The sequence below is a fragment of the Coturnix japonica genome, chromosome 13 (assembly GCF_054131305.1).
Source record: "Coturnix japonica strain WE chromosome 13, WE-NBRP24, whole genome shotgun sequence".
Taxonomy (NCBI): Eukaryota; Metazoa; Chordata; class Aves; order Galliformes; family Phasianidae; genus Coturnix; species Coturnix japonica.
This window is the reverse complement of record NC_140675.1, coordinates 10,926,855-10,950,822: the sequence shown is the minus strand read 5'-3', so window position 1 is coordinate 10,950,822 and position 23,968 is coordinate 10,926,855. Positions and strand designations below refer to the sequence as shown.

At 49.3% G+C, this 23,968-nt stretch overlaps 1 protein-coding gene across 5 annotated transcripts; it reads right to left on the bottom strand.

Annotated features, from left to right (window-relative positions):
- Positions 1-15,393: 15,393 nt before the first annotated feature.
- Positions 15,394-23,858, bottom strand: CHST12 (carbohydrate sulfotransferase 12). 5 transcript variants are annotated; one of them, XM_085514642.1, is made up of 2 exons: positions 23,747-23,858; positions 15,394-17,181 (listed from the first exon to the last, which is right to left on the bottom strand). In XM_085514642.1, exon 2 carries the CDS (start codon positions 17,117-17,119, stop codon positions 15,827-15,829), a length of 1,293 nt encoding a protein of 430 aa, XP_085370768.1. In that variant the 5' UTR covers positions 17,120-17,181; positions 23,747-23,858; the 3' UTR covers positions 15,394-15,826. The 5 variants fall into 5 exon arrangements, with proteins under 5 accessions (XP_085370768.1, XP_085370769.1, XP_015732478.2 ...); XM_085514643.1 differs by lacking the exon at positions 23,747-23,858 and adding an exon at positions 21,225-21,657; XM_015876992.3 differs by lacking the exon at positions 23,747-23,858 and adding an exon at positions 21,570-21,657.
- Positions 23,859-23,968: the final 110 nt, after the last annotated feature.

The following is a 23,968-nucleotide window of genomic DNA, read 5'->3' as shown; positions in this document are numbered from 1 at the left end:
TCTCAATGCTGGAGGCTTTTCAGAGTCCCAGATAGGAAACTGTGTCCTACAGCCATGGGCTGTGTGGGCTGGGGACCCTTCCTATGGAGGCGGATTCCTGGGTCCAGTCCAGCTGCCTGATGAGGTGCAGTGAAAATTAAGATAAAGTAGAAGAAATAATGCATTTCTCTCCATACAGGCTTCTCTTGTGTACTCCAGGAATAAGCAGAGGTGTGTGATATACCTCCCTGCCAATAAAGGGGCATAGATCGAGATGGCTCGGTCCCATGTGATCACAGGTTTAGAACAGAAATTCACGGCTTAACCAATATTACACCACAAGGACAGACACTTCCAGACTACAGGATAGTGGGACGGATCCATACTGACCTGCATCCCCAAAGAGAAACCATCCACAGCATGCAGCCTTGTGCCTGTATCTGTGAGCACAGTACAGGAAGGCGATGTAGGGTGGGAAAGTCTCTGCTCTCAAGTGAAATAACAACATTCTCTTCTTGATCTCATCTCCCAAATTCCCCTTCTAGGCAGGATGGCCCAGAAGCCAGAGAGCTGACATAATTGTCATGGAAACAGCAAAACTTTTGTGCACAGCACGATGCCAGAACTGGAAGCCAGAACTCCTAGCAACGGCAAACAACTCATTCCTGAACCTTTCACTCCATCAAGCAACCAATGAAACCTTGGAAAGCAGGGGTGGTGGGGATGTGGAGGTCCAGGCACTGGTAATGGAGCAGCTCCATCTTCTTGACCTCCTCCCTGCTCTCTTCCAAGAGAAATCCCGCTGTGACATGGGGAAAGTCCTCACTCCCACTTGGGTTGGCTGTGAGCATGCAATGAAACCCAACAGGCATCTTGAATGTCTTACCTGCAGACCTAAAGCTGTAAAACAAAGCACAGAACCAGAGAGGTGGCCAGAGGCATCATTTGCTGCCTGATCTTGTAGCATAGAAATGTGGCAAATAACCCTCATGCTGCTTTCTTCATATTGGCTGGAGGAAAGCCCCGGGGCACAGCACTGCATGGGGAAGGTCTCTACCCTGCTCAATGGGAGCAGAGATGTGCTCTGCTGGTCAGAAGGGCTTCAGAGGAATTAGAAAAGCAGGGCTTCGTTTCTGTTGGTAAGCCTGAGCGTGCTCAGTCAAGAAGCTTTTGCCCATGGGAAATGTTTTGATAGATTATTGCTGCTCATGTTTTTCTCCTCCAAGTCCTTTCTCAACTGTGAGAAAAGCTAAGCATTATATTTTTATTATCCCTTGGCGAGTTGTGCTGGAATAAAAGAAATCTGCAAATAAAAGGGAGATACTATGGAGTGTGGCCATAAATTGGACACATGCAGAGCTGAGAACAGCTTGGATGCTGAAGTAGAGAGAAAGAATGTAAAAGAAGTATCCATACATGAATGTCCTTGTGGTAGGAGTAATTTTGAGATCCAGATAACCAACCTGGGAACTACATGAATTTGCCTTATCCTTTCATAAAACCGCTGAAGTTGGAAAAGACCACTAAGATCATCTTGTCCAGCCATCAACCCATCTTACCCTTCATCATCCTCAGTGCATGAGGTCTGATGTCCACCCAGTGCAGGGGAGGACAGTGGGTTCTGACATTCCCTGCTGCCCCTACCACAGCCCTATTCCTTCCATCCCTGAGCAGGTGCTACATCCCACAGCACCGCAGGGCTTTGGTCTGGAAAGGGTTGGGCTGGAGCTGTAGGACCCCCCTGCAAGGACTGGGCCCTCAGAGGAAAGCTATCTGCATACATCTGTAAGTGCAGAGATGTAATTTGTCCTTTCTTTGCTGCTTAAATTATACAAATGAGATGGCGTTCCTTTTTCTTGCCTTATCCCCAGAGAGTCAATACATTAAACAAAACATTAAAATATACTCATAATCACGGAAATTCTCTCATATATATTTATAATCTCCGAATAACTGGCATTAATGCAGAAGAGGCTCCTATGTGCTTATCTCTTCTCGCCGCTTATACGCTCAAAATATACAGCACAAGAAAGATAAACACATTGAAACTACCCATCCATTAACACATCTGCCACCCAGAAACAAAGGGAAGCAGAGAAGGAGACAAACACAATTACAGCGACGTGTCTCCACCTCTATCTGATCATTAGAGACAACAATAAGGGAATTAAACATCAACCTGAAGACTCTGGTGGCTATTTCCAATGTGAGAACCACTAAGAACAGAGAATGGTCAAGGTGAGAAGTGGGCACACAGGCTGTGTGCAGGGTAGGGCTCCCCAGTGGTGTTGGGGACAGCTTTCCCCCAATCATTTCCGAACATTAAGGCAGCGGATGCTCTCCACTGCGCTGCCTCAATGACCCGGCTTATTAAGAAGAGCTCAGCCTCCACCTCCCACTTCATGCTGATACTCTGCACTGAGAGCTGTGCGCCACCAGTTTGATTTGTGGGCACCCCCACAGCACTCAGCCTCGCTGGTAAATTCAATCAACCGCCCTCGCAGGAATCACTCCCACAGCCACACAGAGTGTGAGGGATGTTATTGGAGTGGCCAGTTGTGAAAACCTGACCTTCATCCTCAGTAGCTTAGCGCTATAAAAGCCAACTCCTCCGATATCAGTGAGATCAACTGCTGCTTCCCCAAGATGCATTGATGCCAAGCGCACCTTGAATGTATATTAGCAATAAGTTACTGGAGGTACCTCTCCATTCCTTCAATCAAAAAGCAATCACCCTCCTCCCTTCCCCATGGCAACTGGGGTTCAGTAATCACCTCATCACCTATTCCAAATTGATGCTGAAACACACGTTCCCAAAGATGGAGAGCTCTGGTCTCTATTAAACAGCAAATATTTGTTACTGCTCAGACAAAGCACCTTCCAGTCTGCCTCCGGATACATGTCCCCTTCTCTGCTTTGAAGGATGGTGGGATGGAAAGCGCGGAGGAGGTCAATATTTAAACAGCCTGCTAAAGGAAAACTGCTCTGAGAGCCAGAAAGCCAAATGCTCTGCAGGTGGAACTTCCAACAAAACAAACAAACAAAGAATCAGAATGAAGCATTGTGCTTTGGCCATCGGGAGGACTCCTTTTGTTTTCTGGCTTTGGCAGGCAGGTTGACAGCCTGAATTGCCATAGCATTTATGCTACACAGAAGGTATCTTAATTTTGAAGCCAATGCAACAGAAGACATCTAAGCCAGATGTGAAGGCCACCATTTGTTCTGCTGTCACCTCCAATGGCAAGAAAGCAGCTGCCCTCACAGCCAGCTGAGCCAGAGGAAAAGCCAGGGCAGATCCTGGTGCTCACAGACACTGAGAGATCCAGGATGTGACCTCTGGGTGTGAGCCATGATGCCGAGTGCTCACAACTTTCCTTCTCCAAAACCATTTGCTCTGTACAGTCATTCCAAGACATACAGACAGGACAAAATTCAGGCTCTGCATTTTGCTCCAAAAGTAAGAAAATAAAGAAATTCAGGGTGATCATGTGAATTCAAAACTGAAGGATCTGAATTTCAGGCTTTTTTCCTAAACGCTTGTACTGTAAAAGTCATACTAGTTTGAAGGCATATAGAGAAATATAGGAAAACAGAGGAAATCAAGGTATAGATCAAGACTCGGGGGAAAAGCAACAATTCTTTGAAGAGGGGGGAATGGCTGGGCATTGTGATGGACACCAAGGTGTGTGCGGCTCCTGAAGGGAATATAAAAAACCTCCGGATAAGAAACCACACACACAAACACATTGCTTCATGGCACCATCTGCTGGGAGAGAGCACGAACAGCCGAGAGGAGGAGGGATGGAGGCCCTATCATTTGTTGCTTCCAAGAGGCGCAGGTGAACGGTGTATGGGGAAATGCAGAGTGTCAGTGCAAAGTGCATCTTTTCCTTGACACTGTCAGTGCAAAGATCCCTAAGATTATATGAAATTAAAGGGAGTCCTGTGTCTTCCAGCAGTGGCTTAGAGTTCCATCCCATCCCCAAATCATGTGGCACAGCCATTGGGTAAGCAGCTCCACTTAAAGAGCAATGGCAAATTAAAAATCGTCTTGAAAAGAATCCAGCATTCAAATCAGTCTCTGGACTCTCTCAAGAAAGGCCATTAGGTTTAATTCCCATTCTTCTGCAGCATACATTAGATAGACAAATGGCGAGGGCTGTTTTTAGAACTCAGCTTTGAAAACCTGCTGATGTCTCAGCAGAACCAGCACTCCACATCCCCAGCTGCCAGAGACTATAGCAGCGTGTCTTGAGGAGGAGGAAGGGGATTTTCTCTGGGGTTTTTGATGAACAAAAGTGATTGATTTCATCAACCTAATGACAGAACCTCCATTCCATCTAAATAGAACTTAAATTATTTATAGACAGGCCACTTTGTCCACTATTTCTGCAAGGAAATTCTGGATCCCACCCCATTTCCCAGCTGGAGAAAAAGGCAATTTGGTGACGTTCCCATGACTTCGTGGTGATTTTGTGCAGCAGCTCCTGCAGGTCAGAGATGTGGATTCCATCTCTTCTGTCCCCTTCTGCCTATGGGGAGAAAGACCACATCTCCGCTGTGAGCTGCACTCTCTGATATCAGAGCTAATAAAGCAAACAGCAGAACTGCACATTGCACCACCTCATAAACTGCAGAATAATGCTAAAATTGAGTGTAGCAATGGCTCTGTTTTGGCTGCAGCCACCACTGAGGATCATGCTTTGCACTTTTGTTATTTCTGTTTCTAAGAGCATCAGAAAGGTACTACTGGAGATTATTTGTGTATCTGTTACAGTGGTGTTTTGGTACTTTGCTTTTAATAGAGCGGCACAAGCCAAACTCCATGGCGCTGCATTTTGCAAACTAGAGGAATAAAAATGAAGGGCTTGTAACAATGCTTTGCCAAGGATGTAGGGCCACTACACAGTGAGGTTTAGTGACATATACTTCATCGTGCCAATCGATAAAGTAATTGGAATATTTCAGGTACTCCTTTCAGGTTTTCCTTTTCATTAGATGTGAATATTAGGCACATACTTTCAAAACACTTCAAGGTTGCAGCTCTTAACATGACAAAAAGCCCTGAGCCTTCTCAGCCCTTTTGTTCATCTCAGGTCTGTTGGGGCACTTAGAAGCCATTAGTCACCCACTGGCATATTTAGGGAGCTAATGGCTTTGAAAAACCTGATCCTTGTGAGCAAAAAGCATTTGGTCATATGGGATGTGTGAAGCATCAGAAGGTCGGGATGTGCAAATACACAGTGGCAAGAGAACATGTACACAACTGCCTGTCCTTGTTGTGTTTGATACCATGATGGTGTTCACCGCTGATGGTTCCCCAGCTCCCACTGAACCTCACACACAGCAGTCCCAAAATCTGGGCTCCTGTACCACACAGCCCTCCAAAAACCCCAATGCTCTTCCCAAGTCCCCCCCACAGGCTGCGGCTGGGATTCCCCAGCCGGGCACTAGATGGCAAAGCATCCTGAGTACAGGGATTTCACGACTCCGTTGTCCCCTTTAGAAGGATGTATGGGAGGTTTGGGGTGTTTTTTAAACTCCTTTCCAAATAAGGGATTTGCAAATGTAAATGCACGGAACCCAGGAGGGATGTGATTGAATTTGTATTCCCGTCCTATCTCCAGGCCGAGGAATTTGCTTACAAATGCCTGAAGCCGTTTCCATCGTGGCTGCTCCCCCACTGACAGATAGTGGCCACAGTGCTTCAAACGTGCAAACACTGCACTGCTGCAGGAGAGCCTTGCTGCTAAGGAAGGCACACTGCTCCCAGCAATGGGCACTAGATGAGTGTATGTGCAGCATGTGAGCCCCAGTGCCACCAAATTTAAGTAGGAACCATTGTGCCACTGGGGTTGCTATACAGGGCATGGAGATGTGGAACTCAGCCCTAGGTGACCTCCCCAGATCTCTGTCTTTCACCCTGGAAGTTCTGCCCAACACACAGTGCTTGTCACACAGAGGGAAATTCCCACTGCTCCCCATTGCATATGGGGGATACAGCAGATTTAGGGCCAAGCAACAGATCCCCACTATTCACTCACCAGTTTCTTGTGCCAAATCCCACCTCAGCACACCACTGTATGGCTTTGGTGTTTATGCAGAACAGTTTCTTCTGCTGGGACAGGTGCTTGTTGCCACCACCCTTATGACAGCAAGCCAAAAGGAGCAGCATCCCCACTCTACCAATGGACAGCATCTCATAGTGATTCTGGATCTCAGAAGCCCTCCAGCCACGTATTTCAGGTGCAATGGTCCCACCTGTGCACACCTGGACCTCACCTGGTATGCTGTGAGCTCTCCTCTCCCCGACACCATGGTCAGTGTCCTTTGCTCACCAGGTGCTGTGCCCTGTGGAGAGGTTTAGTCCTACATAAAGTCATTGCAAAGGGATCCCAGTGTCAACCGCACTGCTTGGCAAACAGAGGGGAAAATGTGTTAAAAAATGAGACTTCCGTGCATGTTCTCCGTCTGGAATCTGCCCGCAGAGCAACTCACATTTCTCAAAGGGATCCATTATTTAAAACTATGTGCTGAATAACATCAGAGTGTAATTGCAGGGCTGAAACTCTCCTGCAAACAATTCCTGAGGACATCCGGGGGGCTACAGCTGTGCCCAGCCCTCTCTCTGTGCTCCTGAGCTGTGTATGGATAAGCTCTGAGTCAGGCAGGAAGGGCAAATAAACCTGTTTACAAAATCCTGAGAGATAGAACCTTTAAATTCCATGCTTCTAACATAACTGTAGCTGAAATAGCCTGACAGAGAGAACTAAGCAGCTCTGGACTCCCACACACCTGATGCATGGAACTGTCTGGGACATGTATTTCCAGTTACTATTCATTAGGTCAAATAAGGGGTCCTCCAGCTGCCCAGGTATCCAAATAGAACTGGGTGATGGGAGGAGCTGCCTATGGAAGAGCTGGGCTGGATACTAAAGCCATCACACAGGCCCCATTTCCTGCTGAAATCATGAAATAATAGATGTCCAATTAACCAGCAAAGCAAAATGCAAAGAGCAGTATTGCTTACAGAGAGCTGGCATAGTGTCCACTGAGTTATAATGGGAATATTTTACATGCCTAGGCTTTAGATAACCTATTCCTATTCTCTTCCTTGCTGCCCTTGGGGTTCCTGAAAGAACGTCAGCTTCTTGGAATGACTTTTCTCTTCCAACATCTCAAGTCCTCTCCCCACTTCACCAGGGCAAACAACCACAACTGCTGCTAGATCAAGCACAGGCTGAATAGCTCGAGTGAGAGGCCGGGTTATCTGACACAGGCTGCAGCCCTGAGGTGTGGATGTCCTGCTGTGGTTGTCTCCACAAGGTGCCTGTGTGGGAAGTGAGGAAACAGCACAAGGAACAAACATCTCTGTATGACGCGCATCAAGTGCAGGTGCTCAATGGCTCAAGCACCTCCTTGCTTCACAGTTCATTTAACCTGTCATGTAACCACAGCCTGAGGCAGCAAACAATCCAAACCATTGAACTGTTGCAGCTGATAACCTACAACATGCTTCCCATAGATCCTGGCACCTGTCTGGCTCAAGATCATTCCCAATGCTCAGGAAGGAGCCGTCACCCCAGGACAACCAGCAGCACACAGAGCAGTGACTCACTGAACACTGGGGCATGACCAGGAAAGGAAAACCCTTTGTGTTGATTTCTGAGAACAGAGAGAAATGCAAATACTCAGGAAAGGCATCACAGAGGCAGCCCCGCACACTGCCACGTGTAGAGCTCACTTGGATCAGACTGCTGCCCAGACAGCCCAGGTCCACAATCAACAAAGGATTTCCTCTTCCTTCTCTTTTGTTTTACAACCTCTCAGTTTGTGAAGCCTCTCTTTATTTGCAGAGCTTTGCTGGGGACAAGAGTGGATTTATCACTAATGGGAAGGGAGCCTTAAAAGCTGCTGAAGGAGGCACTGATTTACCATCTCTTAATTCAGCTCCAGTGCCCTGACCTTAAGAGCTGTTTATGTAGCATGAGCAAAAACAACCCCGTGCTCCCTGCGGAAAAGGAAATGATGCAAGGTGTGGGGCTGCAGCTCTAAGCTAGAAAAATCCTGCTCAAATCTCACACCTCCAGCACACCATGATGGAACTGCTGTGGCAATGCAGAGATGCTGCAGGGAGCTCACAGAGATGCAGGCAGCCCTGGGTCTGGTTCTGGATGTGATGACAAACCTCAGGGCACAGTGGGGTGAGGATGCTCACATTCCCCTCTGGAGCTGCCCTGGGAGCGTGGCACAGCCCCAGTTCTCAGCAGTGGGAGCCTGGCGCAGGTGCAGCACTGCAGTGAACAACCAAAAACACAGCAGGACAGCCTCTTCCTGCTCCTTCCTGACCTCATCCTCTCTCAGAGCAAACATGCTGCTCTTCTAGGGGGAGATATCCCCTGTTGCTTTGGGCCAAACAAGAAAAGGAGAAAAACAAACACAGCCCCAGCTCCTGCTATCTCTGGGAAGCTGACTGAGAGAGGTTTGGGAAAAGCAATGTCTGTGCCACATCCTGCAGCTGGGCATCAGGAAGCTGCAGCACAACGCCAGCAGTGCCTCACCAGGTCAAGTACACATGCATCTTCCCCACTTTATAGGGAAAACATTGACTTGGCATCCAGGCTCGGTGCTGTGCGAAGATGCAGCATCATAGAATTGTTAAGGCTGGAAAAGACCACCAAGATCACCAACACATCACCACCAAACCACATCATGAGACACCAAGAGACATCCTGGAGGTCAGTACAGACAGCCACCCTCCCAGGAGGCAGAAGCTCAGATGATAAGAGAGGAGCAGGTTGCACTTGTTGGTCCTCCAATACGTGGCCCCATCCCAATGGGACTCCTCCTGGCACTGCTCCCAGCACCACACAGGTCTACATGGAGCCACGATGGAGCTGGGAGAGCACTTTGCCTGCAGACACACAGCAGGGATCACTGCTGCAGAGCGGTAACGGCTTTGTCCAAAGCAAACACCAGCAAGAAAAATACATCGTGAAAACACCAAGCCTAGAGCCGAAAACAAAGCAGCCACTTTCCGTGTGTTCTCTCATTAAACAGCAGTACTGTGAGGAGCGAGTTGGGATATTGAACCAAGATGTTCCAATACAGGATTTGTCTCTGGCAGCTGGGCTGTATTGGAAATTTCCTTCCAATAGGTACTGCCAGAAAGAAGCTGACACTGACAACAGCAACCCAACCTATGCTGAAGCCTCTTTCTTATATATTGAGGGGAAATGAATCAACAAAACACACCACCCTGTTGTCTCTAGTTGTCTTCTCAGATTAAGCTGACGAACCCAAGAGCCAGATTTGAGCTGGTGTCTCAGTTCCAAAGGCAAGCTCCACAAGCAGCCCGTTTCCCTATTACAAATTAAAGCATTACTTCCAAACCTGCAGACTTTCCAAAAGTGAGGAACTGCATCCAAGCACGCTGACCTTTTTCTAAGCTCTAAAAAATGTAATAAATGCAAACTGCAACAGCATCTGGAGCTGCCCCAGCATCTCGAATCCACGTTCTCCTTTGCTGATGACAAATGCTTTGCATTTTTCTTACCTTTTTATTGTAACACATTTGCTCCCAGAAACCACTGCGTAGAGCAATGGCTGCACTAGAGGACCCGGTGTGAAGGTGTGAAGGGGACCATAATGTGGCAGCTTCATCTTGCTGCTGTGGGATGGAACAGAAGCACAGCTCACCCTTGTCTTACAAAGGGCTTTTGGTTACAGAGTGGCTCTTGGCACCTTGACTTACCCTGGGAAAACCTGAGCACATGAGGCAATATTAACTCCAGAAACACAGTACCTGCAGGATAACTTTGAGCATTCCTCCCTCTGCTGCAGTCTTGGATGAAAAAAAATTGTTATACCTCAAAAAAGGGCCAGAAAGTTGAGATTTAAGGACTGAAAAGGAAAAACCAATACAGTTCTGATTCCATCATGTTGAAACAGGGATTAGTAGCAGCTCTCAGCCCCACTGAGTACCTGCTACAGAGCCCACACCCACACTATAAGGACCAAAGCACACAGCAACTGTGTCTGCAGTGCCTCAGCCCAGTCCTTGGCTGCTGACAGCAGCTGGAAAAGGAACACAGCAAACTGCTGGCCTGGGGACACGGAGCTGGAGGGACACCCACAGCTGCTGATGGAGTCCGGCTGTCCCACACCCACTGCAACAACCACGTGGAAGTTGCACAACATGAGCAACCCCGAGACAACAGCGGAGAACGGAGCTGTGTTACAGCTGGTCTGGGGGCAAACTGGTATTGGATACCTGAGCGATGCTACATTTGGTCCTCACTACGCACCGCGTTACCCACCGCTTGGAAAACACTGCCTACACTTCATTCATCAGTTCCCTGTTAGCTAAAAGTCACTGAAGCCTTTGTAAAAAAAAAGCTTTATACTCTCAACATGATTATTCCAGATGACAAAAATACTTCTGATGTACCCAAGAGCCAACATACATATATAGTCTGAAATCATAAGGCACGCAAAGGTTGAGAGAAGGAAAATAGAGATTGAAAGAGTTGCCCAACACCAGTGAATGGCCAGGGGCAGCACCCTTCCTGCCCACCCATTCTCTCTCTTGGTCACAATGCTTTGGCAAAATAATTCCTCATGGCCTTTCATCCCAGTTAGAGCTGCTGCTTTAAAGAAGAGAGCAGCCTGTCCCTGCTCTGGTTAGTGACCTGGGGATGGCTCGATGTGGGCATCACCTTCCCACAGAGCTCAGGGCTCTGACCCTGCACCTCGTGTCAGAATTCCTCACCTCAGCCCCCAAAGCCCTTCCACCCCCCAGCAGCACATCCCAGCTCCCTCCCCTCCCTGCTGACCACACTTTTGGCCATGCTGCCTCTCTGACACACACACCATGCTGGCTCATCCCTATCCCCACTCCTCCCATTTTTCCACAGAGAACTGTCCAGGATCCAACCAAAACAAGAGACGATCCCGGGCACATTCTCTTCCACCCATTTTGAATTCTTGCTGTGACAGACAAAAATACTGCAGCTACAGCCTCCCTGCCTCAAAATGCAGCCCTGCCAGGGCTGGGTGTCATCCATCCACACCAAACACAGTGAAGGCACTTCTCGGTGGGTCAGGACACCTCCTTGCTTGGTTAACACGTGGGTCAGATGGGGCTGGAGATACACTGGCGTCAGTCTGGCATTCAGATTCAGCACAGACTGAGGATAAGAACCTGAGACATAACTATGAAACTCTTCACTGGGGGAAAAGCAATTCCTCAGTGCTCAGGGACACCGCAGCTGGCTGAGCCCCTCCGCTCTGCTCAGCCCCAGGGATACCCAAGGACATCAGCATCACAGACAGCCCTGAGGCATTGCATTGCTGTGACCTCCGAGCCATCCCCCAGCTGGGTTTTGCCCAGTTTAGAGCTGCACATGAAAAACACGCCCTCACCTCAACATCATGGTGTGAAGAGGATGTAGGCCATGGTGGGAGCTCCAGGGCTTGGCATGTAGTCACATAGAAACACTTGAGGTGGAAGGGACCTTCAAGGGAAATCCCTGCTGCTCCACATTCCTTGGGATCACCAAGATCACACAGATGGAAAGCTGAAGCAATAAGCAACAGACTTAAGGTGTAAAGCAGTGAGCAAAGACCAGCACAGCTGCTAGCAACACAACGCTGCTCTGCTGGCATTGCTACACGTACACCTATAGGTTAAGTTGCAAATGACCTCCTTCCACTCAGCTCTCAGAGCCTCTGGTATTTTGTAGCAGCAATTAATTTGCCTAGGGAAAGGCTCATCAAAAAGCCAACAGAAATGTGACTGGAAACTTCCTCTCCACCCCCCCCCAAGTTCTTGCTGTTCCCAACAGGAACCAAGCTCAGCTGCCACAGCTCCTCCACTTCCTTCTTTTTTATTTTTAATTACTTTATTTTAAGCCATTTCTGAAAGACGCACAAAAGCCAAACCACAGCAGGGCTGGGAAGATGCTGGGCTGTGACACCAGCACTGCAGGGAGGCAGCACAGCATGCAGGGGGATGCAGCAGCTGGAGGGGCCCTGCTGCTGTGGGAACCAGGCTGGGAGCAGCAGCCCACCAGCAGCAGCAAAGCCAGGGGCAGCAAATGGGTTCCAGCTCAGCCTCTGCAGAGCTGCCACATTGCAGGCAGACCTGGACCCACTGCCCACCATCACTGCTCAGCTCTTCTGCAGCCTCTGCAGGGACAAGTGTCAACCTCTGCAGCCCAAGCTGTATCCTTGATTAGAGAAAACAAGACTTCAGACCATGCACTGTCCACTTCCATTTCTTCCCCAGACAAGCATCACTGTCTTCATTCAAATGCCATCTTTCTTTTAACCCCCTTCCCTGATGAGGTTTCTTAGTGTGGACAAGCCTTTACCTTGGATCCACCTCTCTTGCCTGTCCTGCCATCACACCCCGCACCCTTCCTGGCACTGCTCAACACCACGGCCACACGCAGCCCTGCCAAGTCACCGGCCTTCCCCGTGCTCCAGCTTACATAAGGAGGAACAAGCTGGCTTTTCTTCGCCACCCCTTCAATGCTGCCATTCATCCCCTGCCCTCCACCCTCCCAGTGCCACCTTGAGGGATTCAAAGCACACGGCCAAAAGCCTTCAAGCATGATCCCAGGGCAACGTTTTACCCCATGATGATTTGTCCACTCTTGGTGGCTCTACATTTTTGTCACCAGAAATAAGTTAAAGCGAAAATGACTGAGATTGAAAGGAACCCACATGGTTAAGGACACCCTGGCAAAGCTTTGCCAGTGCTCAGAAAGCAAAGAGCTCTGGAGCCTGACAGCCCTTCCCTGCAGCACGCAGGGGCTGTGTTGCACACCTCAAGCCATAGCAATGAGCGAGGGACCCCATCTGTCACATAGCTGCAAAAAGACTTTGGCTGCAATGCTGAGCAAGCACTAAAGCTGGTCTCGGTTATACCTGGAAACATCTCAGTCAAACCCCTGGATATTTGTGCATCCACATATCGGTTCTGCCTCATTGGGCACCAGGCTGGATTTGGCCAAGTGGTCAAAAGCAAACCAGAGGGAGAACAGGATGTAATTTTGCAGGCTGAGCATGAAACAGCAGAGCCAGGTTTATTTAGACACAAATAGGCCACTTCAAAGCATTTTTCTACCTCTTATAAAATCAGCACCAGCATCACAACCATCTAAACTCACAATTTTTAGCTCTCTTCTGACTTCAGGCCAGCACGCACACTGCCTGCCCTCACCACTCATTCTGCCATTGACAAATACTGAATTCCAGCTCCTTCAGAAAACTGGGGGGGAGGAAGCATGGCTGGTTTAAACCCTTTGTCCTTCTCTCCCCCCTATGTACTCTTTTGCATCATCAGAACAGAGCAAGAAACCCACAGGGAAAAAAAAAACCACACACATTCCTAAAGCTGGAGGCTCTGTCCCAGTCCCCCCCAGTGGCCTCACCACAAAACTCAGCACAGCCTGGGTCGCCTTTGGCTCCTTCACAATACATTCACAACAGTGGCAGGGTGGGGAGGAAGGCTTCAAAAGGAGGAAGCAGCAGCACAGCGAGCCCTCTCCATGTGAGCCTCACTGCTCCTCTCTGCAGGCACTTAGGAGAATGGCTTTGGCCAGGTATGGGTTTGTAGGTGTTGAAATGGCTTAAATCAAATGCAGGCTGGGCTTGATAAGGTGACAGCTCCCTCCCACCACCATCACTCTTACCACTCAAGCTCTCCTGAGGGTGAAGCCATAAAACATGCTCTGCCTGGGACAAGCTGCAGCCGTGGCTCATGGGGTGGTGCAGGTGAGGATGCAGCTGCAGCCAGTTTTCAGGATGAGCATCACGAGGGCCCTGCAACTGAGCACGGTTTGGAGGGGCAGGATTTGGTCAAGAGGCACAAGGGAAGCAGCTGGGAGGAAGTTTGCACAGCTCGGGCGATGCGGTGCTCATCAGCACATCTGCACTGCGTTCCCAGCTGCCCACGTCTGCAAATACTAAACACCAATTAAATGGAAATTAGAAGAGGAAAAAGGAAAAAAAAACAAAAACAAAACAACAAACACATAAAGACAACAGCCGAAAACATCCAGGCTGTAACTTTGAAGAGTGGGATGAACCAACCCTGAAGAAATGTAAATATTGCAGGAACCAACAGACTCCAGGGATTACTCATTACAGCAGATGAGAGTCTCAACATCTCTCTGTTTTGCAGCAATTAACTCATAATAGGGGGGGGAAAAAAATGGAAGAGATCAATGCTTCTCTATTATTAGTTTTAAATAATGACTCATAAACAAGCACTTCCTTTTTCCCCCCGAGCTGTGAAGATCTAAGCACTAAAAATCAGATCATGGCTTCAGGCTCATTTAAACTGCAAATCTCCCTGCAGAAATGGCAGGAGGGTGCTGTGAATACAATCAGAGGCAGATTCTTTGCTCCTAGCATCACTGCTAGCTGTTACCTTTGGCTTAAAGATTCAAAAGCTTGGAGCAGTGCATTCACCAGGAGGAGCACACAATGCTGAGACAACACACACGTACAGAGGTTGGAGAAATGAGGAGTTGGAGGGGGAGCATCACCCTGGTCTCTGAGCAGGACAAGGAGTCCAGCTCCAAAGCAGCTGCCCAGAACACAAGTGTGCTTCCTGCAAGGCCAAGACCTTCATGGTTTGCACAGCTCTGAAAAGTAATCAAGCACTTCAGCTCTCTGCTTGATCACAGAGCAATTCAGAGAGAAGCAGATTCAGCTGATGAGACACAAAGCCTGTCTCTAAAAGCTGCATCCTATGGGAAGCGGCCTGCAGGCACCGAGCACAATGGGCCACCATCACTGCTGCAGCAAAGCCCAGCAAGGCAGGTGATTAAATCTGCATCAGTCGATTGGTAGAGCAGAAATACAGCAGATGAGGGCACAGCATCACAAGCAGCGGCTGGCACTCTGAAAAAGAAATGAATGTAGAGATCGCCTTGATGCACACCAACTGAAAGGAATCTTTCAGCTTTTCTTCACTTGGGGCTAAATATCCACACCCTGCCACGTCCCCCTAAAGCACTGGGAGTTGTGTTACGTCCCCACTGCTGCAAGTGATCTGCGCTGAGCACAGCAGGCACCACATCACAGAAGACTCTCCATACTATCAATGCAGAGGCTGCACAAACACAGTGTTTTGTACAGCAGAGCTCCTCCACCACGCTGATGGAAGTGGAAGCAGTGCAGAGGCACTGGGCTGGCCCTCTGCACATCCTGAATCACCCCATGGGCCTCAACCACCGCCCTCCTGTGATGCTGGCTGTGAGCTGCATTCCTCACCGCAGTATGGGTTGCTCCAGCACTGACTGACCCACCTGCTGGGCTCCCAGCCCTGGAGAGATTCGAGTGCTCTGCAACATCACAAAGAGCCCTGAGACAACACACAGAGGCAAATGCATCAGCGCCTTTTAGGTTTTTCTTTCACTTCTTTTTTCTTTTTTTTTTTTTATTCCTTCCTTTCCTTTGCCACAATGCACACTTCGTATTAAATATCTTAAATATATTACTTTTAAAAAAATGTTATTAATAAAAAGCTATTGAAGGACACAGCTGGCAGAGTGACCATGGGCAGCAACCCACTGCAAAACATGGGGACGTTGGAAACAGAAAGGAAACCCAGAAAACAATGAGAAAAAAACTGGCATTTTCTTCCATATGCGCAGCTGGATGGAAATATCCTGAACTGGGTGTTACTGCAAAAACGGAAGGGGAAGCGGTAGAAAAAATATATTCCATTGTACCAACCTGTATGGAGAAGGTAAGAGCAAAAAAAATAAGGAGGCTTTAAACATTTTTGGTATTTCTGATGTTCCCTCCCACACCCGCAGCCCAATCGCTTTTAGTCCTTAAGCAAGTTCTCTGGCTTGGGGTAGCCAAAGAGTACAAAGTCTGCCTCATAAAGCTTATAGAGCTGCTGCCTCCAAGCCAGGGGGATTTTAGCAAACCAGTCATCCTCCCAGCTGCTGGCAGTCCTGTTCCTGTAGCTGGGGGGGAAGCGGAGCAGCCTGTCCACCTTGAGGAGCTGCAAGAGATAAGCAGCATCCTCATCCAGCGTCTCCAGCTTCCCAATGAAGTCATAGTCTATCTGGCACGGGTGGCACAGCCGGTACACCTGCCTCCAGTGCTCATTGAAAGGGGCCATCTTCTCTGTCCTGGGATCCAGTAAGTACTGGATGAAGTCAGAAAAAGAGACTTTGAGGCCTGCCCCGAAGGCCTCGCTAACAGAGGTGGGAAGGTTGGTATGGTTGGAGTACAGCTTTAACATGGGGATGGCAAAACGCCGGTAGAACTCCTCGTTCTCCAGCTCAAATTTACTGCGAAAGGCAGAGATGAGGCGGACAAAAGGGTCCCTCACAAAGAGGAACTTCGTGTACTTCTTCAGTTTGATCTTCATCAGATGCCGGGAGAATTTCCCGTATCGACGCCAGAATTTGTTGAAAGTCAAATGGGTGCTGGTGTTGTGGACATGCTCACGTGGGATGTCCAGGGGGTTCCGGTATGGGACCCCTTGGTCCAGCAGGCTCTCACTCAGCACAATCATCACCCGTTTCCAGTTGGTGCATGCTACTTTGGGGACGTAGCAGTAGATGATGCCGTGGCGGTCATCCACAATCAGGTGGTTGAGCTCATAGTTTGGGATGTCGTCAAAGGAGCGTTCTTTGGTGGGGAAGGCAAAGCTGGAATTGGCACAAAACTCGCGCAGCGTTCTCTGCCTCTCTATCTGCAGCTTCTCTTGGTCCAAACTGTTTCTGGCATTGTGTGTCGACCAGTCGTAGCCTCGTATGTTCTCCTCCAAATTGCTCACCACAGGCTTGTTGGAGCCCTGGACAAGCAGCTGCTCTGCCTTTCGGGAAGTAGAGCTGTTCTGTTTCAGGCTTGAACTAAGCAGCTTTGCCAAAAACTCATCCACCTCTGGCAAGGCTTCCCAGTCCCCACCTGCAGTGATACCGGGGATGGCCTCTGGGGAATGCGGCCTAGAAAAGGACGTATGCAGGTAGAAGTGAGCTGTTCCCACGTTGTCCCAGTAGACGATGATCAGGAGGATCATGAAGATGGAGACCAGCACCATAGAGAGACGGAAGAGCCGTGCTTTGGTCATCCTGACAGCTACCACAATAGCTGGCCTTCCCATGGATTCACCTCCGGCTCACAGAGTGAGGGCTGGGATCCTGCATGGTGCTGCAGACCATGAGCCTGGAAAGGAACCAGAAATAAAGTTAGTCCATCTCTTAACTGCTCTGGTTTAGAGAGAATGACTTTGCATGATCAAGGCTCTGCACAGGGCTGACTATCCCATGGTCTTGCACAGGACGAGCTGTGTGCTCCCCAAGTACCTACAATGACTACACGGAGAAGCACCAATTCTCTTGTAGGCAAAACCTGACCTTCCCTCCCATTGCTCCTCCTTTGGCAGTTTTAATAGCATCTGGTTCTGCAACTGAACAGAAGGGTTATCAGATCCCAAAGTATCCCAGGGACAGACCACAGCCTTCAGCTTCTGCTCCAGCTCTCACTAACTCCTCTCCTTGAGGAGGAAAAGCTGCACTTGTCCTATCAGAGGAATCAGAGGACATTGTCAGGAGGGGACATTTGGGCTCCCAGAGGCTACCCTGGAATTCACTCTGATTTTCTGTCCAAAAGGAGACATAACACGTTACAAGTTTACTCATTTCCATAGCAACGAAGGTTTTTTCATCAATCTCCAGCTTGTTGGATCACACGATTTCATCAGAAGTTCTGTTTCCATTTAAAAGCAAATAAACAAAAATATTAACATTTCGGACCTCAAGTTGTCAGAGAGAAGTGCAGGAGCTTTAAAAACCTAAAACTATGCACAGAAAGTACACAGAACCAACTACCTTGCAGATCTCCTTGGTTTTTAAGCCTATCTAACACACCAAGCAAGAGGGCTCGATCCATGACTCCAGCTTTTGGTTTCACACTGTGGTTTCATCACCCCCATAAAGATGTTCTGAGCCGCTGTGCTAAAAACAAAAGCCTTATCAGAGCTGTAAACACGGAGGCACATTGCCTCAGTGGCTAAAGAAAGCTGGTGCTGACAGAACATCACTGACTGAACGCACTGCTTCATCTAATCTGTGTGAAGGTACCCAGAGGACGTCACCTCCACCACCTCTCTTGGTAACTGCTTCATTCTGTCAAGGGCAGCAATGACACAAACAGTTTTCCTGTGAAAACCCACAAGGACACAACCCTGATAACAGCCAAGAGTCAATGAGAAACATGAAAGAATGATTATTTTTAAACCAAATTGTTTCCGAGATTAAGGATGCTCTGGTAGATCTCTGCCCACTTCTCAACTGTGTGCAAGTCAGTAACTCTTTCCCAGCTTATCATAATGTTTCTGTCACCATTACCCCTAACAGCTCCCAACCTCCAAAGGCAGGTGAGAAAAGGCCACCTGCACAGCTGCGTTTATGCCTCAGACACACCATATTTTAACAAGCAAAGTCCTGATTTCAAACCCTAGATCAAAAGCATCAGACCAGAGTTTACTAATGAACAGGAACAATATCAAAGTATTAGCCCAGTTTGTCCCCAAAGACATTAAATACAGAACTGCGGGTTTGGGGATTTTCCACCAACATATTTATTTGCATTTTGGAGGTAGGGAGAGCCAGAAATTCAGTGTGGCCGTAGCCTACCACGTGGCTTCATACTGCAACACCAACAGCTGCGCTACTTGGAGCCAGGCTCTTACCCTGCATCTCAAAAGGAGCTGGAAGAACCACGCAGGCACAACACACAGCACCCTGCAGAGCAAGGAGCAGGTACTACTCAGCTGTAATTCTCTACGTTCGGCTCATTTAGGACAAGGAAGGATCAAATCTAAGAAGAAGCACCCAGGGATGAGCACAGAGTTAAGGAAGGGGAAAATTCCATGTGTGCGTCAGCACCCCAGGCCAACATGTCAGCCCAACAACAGAAGATAATGGAGTGATGCTGCCAAGCCTACTGCTTGGCACATCTCTGGTTGTACATTTTGCCTGAATCTGCTCTTGCTTTTGAGACAGTTAGCTGTTCAGGACAGGGAATGCTTCCTATTCTGGATGAATACGGCGCCTGCTGTGTACACAATCCCTACCATGCTGGGTTTCAGGGTGGCTGGAATGCAGCAAGTCTGGAAAGCTGCAAGGAGCATCCATCCTTTCTTGCCATCTCCCCATGCCCTGCAGCTCCCACAGCTCCAGGCTGCACAGCAGCCTGCCAGCATTTCTACAGAGCTATCCCACCCAGTGCAGACAGATTATGCTCTCAACACCAACAGAAGAAGCCCAGCAGTGTGTGTGGCACGGCAAGCACACACATTCCTCTGGGTAAATGGAAGGATGCTCCTCGTTAGAGCCACCCCAATCACATCCAGAAGCCCAAGGGGTTCATGCCTGCTTTCCAGGACACAGCACACAGCCACAGCATTTGGCTTTCCCAAGGCACACAGCAGAGAGCAGCACAGAATTGAAATGACTCCACTTCTATTGACTCTGTCAGTGACTGAGAGGAACCCTGGAAAAGAACAGTAGTGCAACTTAATTTCTTCTCCTGAGAAAGCTGCTGCAAAACACAAGAGTTACTCTATTGACTATGATACATCCTCTTTCTGAGCACTTCATAAAGGAGGCCAGGCTGAAAGCACAAATTAGAGGTCTCTGAGCACATCAGAGGGAATGTGCCTTCATTCTCCCCTTGCCAGAATCGAGAGGAAAACCTCCAGGAGAAGCCAAGAATTTACATTCAAGTTTAACCCAAAGTCACCAGCCAACAAGAATGTGCACCAGGATCCATACAAAGCTGCTTCTGTGACACGATGCCGGCAAACTGGGAAACGGACCAAGTGCTATAATCATCCCACACAGCCTCCCGAACAGCCATCACGGGATTATCTCCAACCTGAACCTGGCCCTGGGGGCAAACCAGTGGCTTTTCTCCCAGCCTCAGTCATGAAAGACTCCAAGGTACAAAGTCACCGCTCCCATCCCCTCCTGTCACAAGGTGCCACGTCAAATAACCATCTCTCCAGATCTAACTCAAAATCCACTTAAACCAGAAATGAAGGGGAGGCCTCCCCAGCACTTATTGCAAAAGCTATTGCAGATCTGGCTCCTCGGGGAGTTGGAAACCTTACTTGCACTTCGCAGCCAGTTCATAACCGTCTGTTCTGCGGGCAAACATCAGCTTAAGCAACTCCTGTCTCTTTCTTCCTGTTCTTTACAACATATCTGCGCAGCGATGTTCTCTCATTGCAGAAAGTAACTCCAGCAATACTTTGTTCCTTTGCTGGAGCAATAAAGTCTACAGAAAATAAGAGCTTACATACAGATCCACGCTGGACACAATGGACGTAACCCCACTGCTAACAGCACTGTGCCTCCAAAGGTTTCGGTGCAGCTCGCATTTCTCCTCTCATTGCATCCCCCCAGGTTTGCTCCTGGCTCCACCTGGGAATGCACAGCGTCAGCCCAGGCACTGAGCATCATCTCACCTGCTGCACAGCCTGCCCACAACATGGGGAGCTGCAGGACATCACACATCTTGTTCAGCCTTCACTTCTGAAGGTGGAAAGCAGCAGAGAGGCAACTTGACTCAGCAGCAATCACCGCCCAAGCCGTGCAGCTCTCTTCTCCCACGTGCAGAGGAGCACACCTGCTGCAGGTGAGGCTCAGGGCAGTCAGCAGAGCACTCAAACCAAACGAACCTCTGCAAGTGTAGGGGAGCAGACTCCCCTCATCCACAGCTAATGGGCAACGTGCTGATAACCAGAACAAACTTCACATCTGCCCATTGCTCAACAGATTGCTCCTTCTAACTCTACCAAAATCCAGCATGCTTTGTAGAACAAGGAACTTTTAACCTAGGTAACGACGTCCAGCATTTACTGAGTCATATAAATGCACGGTGTAAAGGCAAAAAATGAAAGAGCATCTTAATTGCCACAGCCGTACCATCACAAAGGCGGGTTTGTACAGCCGTGGCAGTGCCAGGCTCCTCTCTCTTAACACCCATCCTGGGAGGTCGCCTCGATAAACCTATTTCCAACGCTTCCAATGGGAAGCAGCCCCAGGGCAGCGTGCTCTGCTGGCTCCTGACCTCCATCCCGAGCACAGGAGGAGCTCAGCGTGTCCCGGTGCCCACAGCCAACACAAACCTGGGGTGCGCATCAACATCCGCTGCTAAAGGCTCGAAATCAGCGCCCTGCGGCTCACACCGGCTGCGCTCACCTCGGAAATGCTTTATTTAAGCGCTTGTAGCTCAAGCTCCGTCTGAAGTTTCCGGCTTTAAAGTTTTAAAGTCACCCATCCCCGCTTTGCAGAGATGGCTCAGCAGCTTAAAGCCACGCACCTCGCCGGGATGGAAACCTCTGTGTCCATGCACCGCTTCCCAGCTTTAAGCCCCAGAGCAGCACAGAGCACATAGAGCCCACCCGAGGGGCTGGTTAAAGGCCCATCGCCCCCAGCCGAGGAGGGGCCGGGAGGGACGGCACGGGACGGGGCTGAATCCCTCCCGCATCCCCATGGCTGCGGGGCGGAGATGGGGGCACAGCGGGGCCGTGCGCTGCCATTTACCTGCTGCCACCGGGAGGTCCCGGCCGCCCTCGGGACCGCCGCCTTCCTCAGCCCCCGAAGCGAAGCAGCGGCCGCTCCCGCCGGCTGTGCTGGGCTCCGGGCCGCGCTGCTGATAGCGCCGGACACCGGCCCCGCCCCAACGTGGGCGGCCCCGCGTGGGCAGCGGGGCCAGCGGCAGCGCCTTCCTCCTCTCCTCCTCCTCCTCCCCCCCCCGGTCCCGTCCCACCGCCCCCCGCTGATGCCGCCTCTCGCGAGACGCCGGCACGGGCAGCTCGATGGGGCCGAGGCGCAGGCGCTGCTCCGCCCGGCCCGGGGAGCGTGGATGGATGGAGCCTATGGGGGAAGCTGTGTTAGACCTCGTTATGAGCGGTGACACTGCACGGCCAAAGGCTGCTGAGCGAAAAGAGGCTGTGGCCGACGGTCCGACTGGTGACACAGCCTCCCCCTGCGGAGATACAGCCTCAAAGCGGTGCTTCAGACTCCCAACATCCCGGGCTTTGCTTTAAATAGCTCTGAACACTGCAAGTTTTCATGGTGATTCAGCCCGAAGGTATGCACTGGAGATGTACAAACTCAAGTTTTCCCCTCACTTTTGGTCCTTCAGTGCTTGCAAGTCACACAAGGCTTCATAAATAGAGGCTTGGCTCAAGCCTTGCTGGCCCAGGTTTGTTTTACAGACACACGGTGCTTATTTCATCTTTTTTCTTCTATCTCTATTTATGTGAAAGAATCCACCCAAGGAACAAGTTTTCCTGAGCTCTGCTTCGCATCTGCACCTCTTCCAACTTATAAGAAAAAGTGGTTGCATCCTTATGCCCACTCACATGTTTGTATTGCATCCCACCACATGCTTGAGGCATGCTACAAATAAACATGATTTCAGCTTCCTTAAACTACCCTTCATCTTCCTGCCAGCCTGCAAAGCAATGTGTGAACCTACAGGAGAATGTCATCTTCAGATACTTGGTGGCAAAGCCAGGAGAGCAGCCCGTTCTGCTTTGGCATAGGAGTCATTGTTCATTGGAATGAGCAGAACGACTTTATTTGAAACATATTCAAAAGGCTGGAAAAAGAACAATTGAAAAAGCCTGCTGGCTGGAGTTGTGTGTTCCCAAAACAAAAGCCTCATTCCTGCTGTTAATGTCCAGGCGCTGTTAATGTCCAGGTGAACTCTTATCAAGGTCTTCACGTATCACCACACTCCTGGCTGCAGTCAGACCTGAATTGCTTGTCAGCTGGCAAAGAACATGCAGCAATCTCTGGCTGCTCTCACAGCCAAACATCTGCTCACCCAAAGAGCATTCCAGGAGTGCATCACACCTCCCAGCTCCGCAGCAACACGCAGGAATGGCAGGAGAGAGAATTTCTTGGGCCTTTCCATTTGGATCTAATGGTCAGGGAACCTGTTGAACGTGTGGCATCCACACATTTGCCCTGAGGAAAAGGTGGTGCGGGCTCCATCCTGCAGGAGAGCACTGGTGAGAAAATGAGGTTTACTTCTTTTCTTCTCTTGCACTCTGTTATCACCTTGTTTGTCTTAAAGTAAAACTAATACCTAATGCACATAGAAGAAGTAGGGTAGAAAACGTCATATAGAAGATGCAAGTTCCCATTCCCTGCTGCTTTACCAAGGCAACACAGGCAGTGGAAGCAGCACATCACACACCCCTCCTCTATTTGTTTCTGTAGGACCCATCCTTGAACATATGCTGCTCACAGGAGCATTGACTTGTAGCAGAGCTGCTTTTTGAGAGCATGCCACGTTGCAGGCACAGCTCTTCTCCTTTGGACCACCAGAGAGAAAAAGCAATATTTTCTGACCTTGTCTGGAAATGACTGTGGGTAGTGGTAGCAGAGGGGCCTCATTTGTTACAGAACTTGCCTATTTCTGCTTCATTCCTTGCCAGACTCACTGACAAAAGAAACAATCTTCAGAGCAGAACAACCAGTGTTTTAAAAGTTTCGCCCTGCCTCTCTCCTTAACAAAGTGTAATGATCCATAGAGCAGAGCTCTGTGTCCAAACACACCATTAGAGCCCGTGATGACCCAAGCTATGGACTCTATCACCACTCAGAGCCAGCATTTCACACAGCCAAAGCCGTTCCTCAAGGCTCTTTGTCAGGGTGCAGAGTATGTGAAATTTGGGTGCAATTTCAATTGATGTGAGAATCATCACCTTTTAATGTTGGGGAAGATGGTGAAAAGGCTGCATTGCCCCTGATCAAATCCAGAAGGCAACACACAGAGAAGCCAGGGAGACCTTGTGTCCACTGAGGGATCCACAAAGAGAGAAAATGCATCATAGATCATTGCTCATCTTCTTTCACCTCAGGAGTCTTCTCCTTTTATTCCTCCTTCCTGCACAATCCTTATTTTCTCTTCGGGACAAGGAATCCCT